The sequence below is a fragment of the Mesitornis unicolor genome, unplaced genomic scaffold, assembly GCF_000695765.1.
Source record: "Mesitornis unicolor isolate BGI_N332 unplaced genomic scaffold, ASM69576v1 scaffold47476, whole genome shotgun sequence".
NCBI lineage: Eukaryota > Metazoa > Chordata > Aves > Mesitornithiformes > Mesitornithidae > Mesitornis > Mesitornis unicolor.
Genome location: NW_010191230.1, coordinates 21932 through 30962, shown reverse-complemented (window position 1 = coordinate 30962; position 9031 = coordinate 21932). Strand labels below are relative to the sequence as shown.

Below are 9031 nucleotides of genomic sequence, written 5' to 3'. Positions count from 1 at the left end.
CCCTACACATTCACAATGCTCCAGGCAGCGCTCAGAAAGGCAAGGACCTGTTCACTTCTTCCAAGGTATTTTCTCACTGTATTTTCAAACGTTTCTTCTACAAAAGTTTAAGCTAATGTTTTGATTACAACGTTCTCAACATAAAGCACATTTTCTCATAAATAAATGAAATCCTTTCACTCAGGCACCTCAGAAGTATACAAAAATGTTGTGATCTGAACAGTTCTCTTGGAATGTGTTTACTCTGGGGTTTTCAGCAATGTTCGTATTTCCAGGGTTTCATATGGGCCAGATTTCATTTGTTTTGTTTTCCAGAGGCAAAACAAAGTGCCTTGAGAGGTGAACCCAGTTGTTTTCCTATAGAAAAAGTATTTGCTGTATTTATCTTTTATAGAAACAGAAAAATATACCATTTCCCCCTCAGAACAGTGAGGGTACACATATATGTGCATGCGTGCGTTAATGTGTGTGAGATGTAACACATTTTAAACACACAACGTAAGGTTTCATAGTGTGTATTCAAACAAAAATCTGGAAACCAGCATGAAACCCCGTATTTCACATGTCAAATGTTGAACCTGTAACCAAAATATGAAGAAACTGCTATAGCTGTCAGAAAAAAGACAAGACAAAAAGCTTTCTTGCTTACATACAACTAGGTGTGGTAATCTCCAAAAAAGTTGTCAAAATTATAATTACCTTCCAGTTTAAAAACTTTTATTCTAAATAAAAAAAACTATACACAAACCACTGATTTGACCAAACGAAAGTTCAGCGGTAAGCAGGACCTGAAGGAGCTGGTATTCACAGTTCTTATCATGTACAACTCTTTCAAGGTTCGATCCATGGAGAAGTTTATTTTACAACCTGCTTCTTTTTGTAAAACTAAAGGTCCACTTTATTACATAAAATTATTTATACAGTGTAAAACCGGAGCCTTATGGAAAATACTGCATCTAAGTGTATTTAAATTAGTCTTGCTCCATAGGTTCATCTGCAGCTTCTGTGGCTTCGTCGCTGTTTTCCATGGGGGTCTCTGCTGAGGTTTCTGGAGTTTCACTGCCGTAGGACCCTGACTCCTCCGTTTCCCTGCAGCCAGCCCCACTGCTGGCAGATCCAATTTCACTGTCATCTGCGTGCAAATCCTTCTCAGCTTGGGACGGATCTGACTCCTCCATCTGATTGCTCTCCTCAGAGCTCTCTTCGTTCACAGTTGAGGATTCAGTGTCTTTTTCTGGTTCTTTTCTGTCTGGACCAACGTTTCTGGGAGACATGAAGGACTCTAGAAATGGTGAAAGTACAGTATTACTAAGGCATTTCTAAACACATCTTCACCCTTGCTGCTTTTGCTATGCTGAGCAATACTTGTACAACACAGCCAAGGACAGGAAAACTGACAATCCCCAGTATTATCAGATGTCAAGTACTGGCCAACTTCATCAGGATAGTCAAACTATCATCATATCCCATAAAATGAGTTGGGTTTTTTATTAAATAGGTGGCTTCACTTAATTCAGCTTCAGTGGAGAAAGACACAGTCGAACAAGTAACTTTCCTGGTTTCCCACTTTCCTTCTTTTGTCCTCAGCAGCAGTCTTTTGGAAATAGTGGAAGTGTTACTGCTTTAAGTGTACATCCACTATGACCTAGAGAACATTTTACAAATACATGATCCACAGAAAATAAATATTAAAATGAAACTTTAACAAATATGTGCAAAACATTTCTTAACTGCATTATCTTTCTTTAATCAGCTGCAGGACATGCCTTCAAATAAGGTAATTCTCTAACATGACCCAGAAGGATTGTTGCTCAACCTCCTCAGTGAAAGAACAGAACTTTATATCCATATTTCAGTCATTTATTCATAATAAAGACAGTCAAACATAGATATGACCCATGCCCATTCTGGTGAATGGATCAGAGCATCTGATGATGTCCTAAAGTAGGACAGACTCCTGAATTCTGAGTGCCTCATTTCCACCCTCGTGTACTTTATTGCCTAAGAAGATTTTAAGTACCATTTTATAATTTTTTAAATAGAGATGTAGGACAAAGAAAAAAGAAATAAGAGAACTGCTAAATCATGCAAAATGGAAGCATGAACAAGCACATCTTTATGCACAACAGGAGAGATTCAGCAATGCCAACAGCATTGGCCTCCAACGAAGAAGTTCCCAGCTCCTTGGGAAAAATGTGCAGAGCAAAGATAATAAAATCTGAAATACCTTCCTCCTCTTCCTCCGTACAGTGCTTTCGGGCACTAGCAGCATCATTTTCTTTATCCTGAGATGTAGAGGATGTTTCTGTCTCTTCCCCCATGCCTACAGAAACTTCACTGGAGGCAGTTTGGTTTGGTGCATCTCTGGCTTCCCCTTCCTTGTCAAATTTAAGTCTTTTTACCTCATGGCCTTCAGCTTCTGCAGGATCATCCTCAGAGTGCTTATTTTTTACTGGGCTGCTCTGCGTACCTTCCGATTCAGATGCTGGTGATTCACTATACACAACAAAAGTTGATGTAGTTTTTATTGAAGAAAAACATTCTGGATCTTGTCACACTTTAAAAAAAACAAGTAGCAGCTACTTCAAGTTAAAACACTCTGCAAGAGGTAACAGCAGAACTCACTTCACTTATAACAAAACATCAAAGCCATTACTACTCCTTCACCTGGTTACCAGTGAAAATGCAGAGTGGTCGGGCTGCTCTGGTGGGTCCAAGTTACAGACGGCTCCTGCTGTCAGAATCAGGGCCAAACATTTATGGAATATCGTGTCTGGTTATAGTTTAACATCCTAACACACATATGGTAACTGTGGGTTTCTGAACGCTATTATTCATTCTTCATTTTTACTATACATCCCATACAGTTATGAGATGTGTTACTACTGCAACTGTGGAAATTAAGAGTTATCTGGACAGCCCTAGCAGCAGTGAGTACATATCAAATCCTGCTGCAGATACTCGTATGTGAAGACTTAATTATGCAAAAGAGATGGCCATTCTTTTAAAATGTAAGTGAAAACAACCAAGAATAACAAAAACTCAAATACATTCCTCCTCACAAACCTGTGTTTTTTGTCTTCTGTTTGCTGCAAGCTCGATTCCTTATGCTCCGTGCTGTCTGGCAAACCGTTGGTTGTCATAGGAGTTGACAAAGAAACCTTCGGTCGATTTACTGGTCTGGGAGTTCCAGGACCATTTACATTGGATCTTTAAAAATAATAATAAAAAATTAACCAAATTAATAACAAAATATTTTTAGTAATTTGTTCTTAATAGAAAGAAAACAGTTATAACCTTGTTTTAAAAGATCACCAAAACTAAACAAAAAAGGTACTTTGCTATTTTATATTGAATAAAAAAATTCCATGCAAACTGTGATACAAACTTCAAATAAAAAAGAATTCTAAACAATAAGGTTGCAAAGACATCAACAAATAAAGTACTTAATGTGTATGTTCACACCTCCTCTACCCTTCCTTCCCCCAGAATTCCATGTCACACCCTATTTTTGAGGGTACCTATTTGGAATCAGAGTAGGACACAATAAGGGATCTTCTAACCCAGCTCTTTCCAGAACTGCCTTGTTTTTATCCAGGAAAAGTTACCTCCCAAAACTAAACTTACCTGTCAGAGTAATTTCCTGGAGAATTTCCTGGGAACATAACACCATTCATCCGATTTAAGCTATTGGAATTGTTTTTCCTAAATAAATAAATGGTAAGAATTACAATGTTATGAAAAAAGGAACTTTAAATTACTTCAAGCTTGTTTGCACAGAATTACACTCATCTCCCACTGTCAGTGCTCAAGGGGTTCTCTATCTATACATTACTCTTGGGAAACAGGCTAGGATATGAATTTGGAGCACAACCATCATCGAGGGGTATCCATTTTTTCCACCACCAGCTATCGTATAAACCAACAGCTTAGTGTTCCTGGAAAATACTGCACTGCAGCATACATCCAGTTCTAAAGTCTGGTCATTTCCAAACTGCTACACATCTCACAGAACATGGTCTGTCTTTTGATACAATTACTGCCAGCAACAGAAATACATTAGACACACACGTGCGCCTTCTTCCCTCTACTAACACAAACTTAAAGTTTCAAGAACAAGGAGATAATACTTACTCTGAAGATGGATATACACAGCTGACAACCATGACATTCTGTAATAAACAAACAACGTATTAAGAGCTCAGAAACAAAAGCTCCAGCTCTTGACAACACCCCAAAACATAACAGTGACACAATTTTAGTCATATCTGTTAAAGGTATCTCTACAGAAAACTGGGTTGAGAGCTACCAACAAATGGCAGCTACATAACAAGTGCCTCTTCTCCCACTTGACAAGGTCAAGCCATAACTACACTAAAAGTCAGTATTTTCGTAAGTGGGTTACTGCACATTAAGCCTCAGGCCCCAGTGTTCATAATTTCTAACTGAACTATCTCTGGAAAGCAAAGTATTGCGAAATGCTGAAAAACTTGTGAACTACTGGAGAAATGCTCAATTCGTATGCAAGTCCTGCATTCAAAAACGTGCAAGCACTATTAGCTGTTCTTGACACAGCCATATTTCAAATGTTCAATTATTTTGTCCCCACATGAACAAAGGGCAGAAACAATGATTAATGCTGTATGGTTTGCTTAGCTACCTCTCCCTCTTGAATGGCACTGTAAGCTAAATCAATGTTAACATCTAGAAACCTAGCTGAAAAATTAGGTAAGTTTCTCTCTTCGAATCAATATTTAGCCCAATTATACAGGAGGCATCTTTCCCAAGGCCAGCTAAATTAACCCAGATGAACTTTAATGATAGCTCTCCCTAAAACCTGAGGTGTGGTTTCACAGGTCTCATTGTTGGCTCAGAAACCGCTCTGTGAAATCTATGTCTCATCATTTATTCCTGACCATCTCCTTCCCATCCTAACTTGTAGGAACACACCTGACTGCACCCACTGTGCCAGTGAAAACCAACCCATTTACAAGTTCACCCTTCTTCAACCAAATCGTCTAAGTAGGAACCTCAAGCATGTTTTGCCCTCAAGAAAATGCTACTTAGAACCACATCCTGAAAGTCCATCATTTCCTTTTGAAAGATCTCAAAATCTGACAAACTATCAAATACCATTAAATGGTACCTGTTTGCTTTTACAAAGGCACAGCCCTCTACACAAGAGGATTTAAATGATGACACTAAAGACACTGGGAGGAGGGGGCCTCCCTTCTTCACCAACTGGACCTAATCTGAACCCAAGCAAGGAAGGAAATGCCTGATCCAATGATTCAAATTATTTCAGCTATTTAATTCTATCTAGGATTCAATATAAAAAGTGAAATTACACCCTCCACAAACTCCCATTTGAACACTGCACAGTGATTAGAAAACACAATAGTTACAGCCTCAAGATTTATTTTAATGTCTTAGATTATTTTAAAAGTGCTTTTTGATGTTAAAGGGAATGAAACAAACTCATGCACTTAGAGTAGCTATTAGCTGTATTATGGCTATGAGCCACAATGAAACTAACAGACTTTTGGGAGGAATTCAGAAGTGATCTAAGTGGTAGTTGTGACTGTTCAGCGATGTCCCCTCTCAGAAAAACACGTACCTTTTCCACACCTCTTAGAAATTTGTCTGTTCCTGTGTAATTCCTCCTAGGATCTGTCAGCAACTCACAGAGTCGCTGGATAGTGAAGGGGATGCTGCAATGAGATAGATTTATAACAATTTAATTTTATTTTCATGACTATGACTGTAGGAAACAACATTATTGCTTTCCTCCCCTACTGGGAAGACAGAAAGAAAACAGCACTGAAATCTGCTACCATTAGCAATAGAGGATAATAACTCAAGGCCTTATTTTTCCCTCTCTCATACACTGAGGTAACAAAGCACTGTTCTTGCACTCGCCACCACCGAACTCTTAAAGAGAATCCTAAATACATCATCCCACACCTCAAACAATTCATCAAAACAACGAAAAGGAAATCAGATCATCAACAGTAAAATAGTTTAAGACTGTATTTATTATTCAAATATATAGAACAGAAATGGTAAGCAATTCAAAACAAGTTTGAGTCATGGACACTAGAGCTAAAAAATTCTCAACCTGTAGTTTATTTCATGTTTTACAAAATACACTTACAGAAAAAGCATTAAACGTTGGAATTGGTAGAACCATTATACTTTAGCAGTTACAAATACTCTATTTTGCCACAACTGGACAGTAGACTTATCTATCAAAGAACACCTCAGTAAAAATAACTGAGTAAGAGTAAGACATATAAACCTGCAAGTATCACATTCACACGTTCTCTTTGCTGACAATTCTGCTCTCAATTTCATCCCTACTTAAATGAGAAATTGACCTTTCAGACAAGCAATACTTTACACACATTTATCAGTTACCTGAGATGTCACACACTTTCATTCAGTGTCACATTTTAACAAATTCGCATGACCTTTGACAAATATTAAGTATTAAAATACTTTAAAAGTTACTTCAATAAAATAATAATCATGCATTTTTACAGTTAGCTATTTGAAGTAAAACATTTCAACAATTCATCTAAGAGCATTTGATACAATACAATACTTAAGAACAATTTCTTGACTGGGAATATGACCGATACACCAAATCCAGAGCAGTACCAATGCACATTTACACACGTGTGTATATATATATCCCTACACTACGTTTTTGTAAAAATTCAACTTTTATTATTTCCTGAGGAACAGTACACAGTATCTTAAGCCTGTTTCATTAGCTAACACAGTATGTATCTCAAGTTTAGTTCATCAGCTAAAAAGCCACATCTTAAAGATGTGCAGATCTACCACTCCTTGAGTGCAAACAGGGCAGCACAGCCACAATTCATCACACAACACTACACTTCACTTGAACTAAAAACAAGCAGTAATTAGAAAGATAGCGATCAAGTCTCAGCAATTTGAGTTTTTCAGAACTGTCTGTATGTAGTGTTACAGAGGAAGTTCTGATCCTCACCTGAAGACAGGCGGTGGGGCTGCAACACAACACCCCTTAGCCCTAGTTCACCACAGCTCCCTGCAAACACAGAGGGTCTCACATTTACCTACTCGCCAACCCCTTCCCTTGCTGTTCTCCTGACCTACACCACACCAAGGTCTTTCCTTGGCTCTTCAGAATGGGAAGGTGGTGAAGTTAATCTCTGCCCGTGGGGGGGTTGGAACAGGGGACCTTTAAGGTCTCTTCCAACCCAAACCACTCCATGACTCCGTGATCTCCACCCATCGGCTGTGGAGAGGTAGAATACAGCTGATGAGACATTAAATACATTAAACACTCACAAAAAATAAAGCTATGAAGTGACGGTATTGCTAAGACATTTGTTTTAACGTGGTATTGCTTAGAAACAAGTGGCAAAAACTGAGTGTTTTGGCACACAGGCAAAACACATTTCACCTTCCTATTTTGAACCAGAAGTATTTCCTCCTCCCCATTCCCAAAATTTGATAAGTACAAACCAGAACAAACTGGAAACAAGAATTTTTTTAAATTCAGTTTATTATATGAAGACTCTTAAGCTTGACAATTCTCTCATTAATTTCCCTAAAGCTTCTTTAGTATCATCAAATGGTGCTGCTGTTCACAACTTTTGTTCAATCAGTAACCTTTCTGACACCCAAATTCTTCATGGTGTTCAGTTTCTGTGCAGTGCCCTCTTTTAATGAAATTCCCAGCTCTAACTCAGTCACAAAGAATTCATTTGATCCGTTCACTTTTTTACATAGCTCCAGCACTGACTGCACCTACTGTTTCTCACTGATGGCCATTCTGGTTTGGGGTTGACAAGTCCATAACTAACGACACTTGGTAATGTTTTCACAGACTAGAGCGTCCATTCAAGATCAATTTATTTCACAGAAACAAAAAATACAGTGTTAAATTATTTTTCATCAGCCAGATCTGTAAGAGATCCCGGGAATCGCTGCCTGGCTAATTTGTATTCAGCTGTACCAATGTGGACACCTGGAGCAGGAGGACAGAAGCATTCTGGAACATCAGGACAGTTCTGACTACACTCCAAGTGTGCAGCCTGCAGCTAACTCCAGAAGTAAAAGTCATCTTCCTGGTTTACTCTCAGCTCTAAAAGGTTTAAACAAAAGCCCAAACCAGTTCATTTCCCTCTAAAATTTTCCACAGCAAACTGAACTTCATTTATTGAGCAGCAGATGGCACCACGAGTCACACCACCACCTCCGCTGCATGTAATTTGTGCAACATTTGTGAAGTTAACCCAAAGTTAACTTCCCCCCTTGAATTCTTTTCAGAAAAACTATTATTTTTAAATACTTTAACAATATTATTTTAAAACAGAAGTAATTGAAGTTGGTGTAAATCTATTAATGAACACCAATGTAAAAGTTTGTGAGAAGTATTAGAATTGATCTTAAATGCTGAGAAATTTAATTAGTTCAGTACATGAGCTGCATGAACAGTCCTAATCTGCCTACTTAAGGGAACCACTTAAAATTCTATACGAACACACTCAAAACTGCACTTCCTAGCACTACAGTCCTGAATGAATTACAAACAAAAAATTCATTGTAAGGACAGGATTCAAGAGGGATCAGAAAAAGTTACTTATAACAGCTATATTAAAACATAGGAAAAAATACATACATTTAAAAGTGGATTATTTTTATCTTTTATGTCTACTTTATTCATGTTATGAAGACTCCTCTGTCATCAGAGGTCCCCAAAAACTTACCTCAGAACTTGCTGTTTCACTACCAAAGGCTAAAGAAAACGGCAAGTCTTTAAGAAGTTCCTACTCCAAAGCAATTCTAAAGTACAGCACGAGAATCTGGCTCTGCAAGGGTATTACACAGTGTCAAGTAAGATACAGTAAGACTAAACCAGCCAGTTTGTGGTTTCTTTATGAGACTCATGTAGAAAGACCCCAGAACAGGGGTCATTCCTAATTAAACTTATTTAACTTTTTAAAAAATTTTTAAAAATTCAATAATTTTAACGAAC

General features: G+C 37.9%; 1 protein-coding gene across 1 annotated transcript in view; it reads right to left on the bottom strand.

Annotated features, from left to right (window-relative positions):
• Positions 1 to 55: 55 nt before the first annotated feature.
• The window catches only part of PPP4R2 (protein phosphatase 4, regulatory subunit 2), a gene marked incomplete at its 5' end in the record, with an annotated part of 30242 nt that continues 21266 nt past the window's right edge, over positions 56 to 9031 (bottom strand). The window contains 6 exons of the mRNA XM_010186673.1: positions 56 to 1282; positions 2228 to 2496; positions 3067 to 3210; positions 3628 to 3705; positions 4135 to 4172; positions 5618 to 5711. Coding sequence (XP_010184975.1) covers positions 972 to 1282; positions 2228 to 2496; positions 3067 to 3210; positions 3628 to 3705; positions 4135 to 4172; positions 5618 to 5711 — 934 coding nt within the window. The remainder of the gene's footprint in view (positions 1283 to 2227; positions 2497 to 3066; positions 3211 to 3627; positions 3706 to 4134; positions 4173 to 5617; positions 5712 to 9031) is intronic.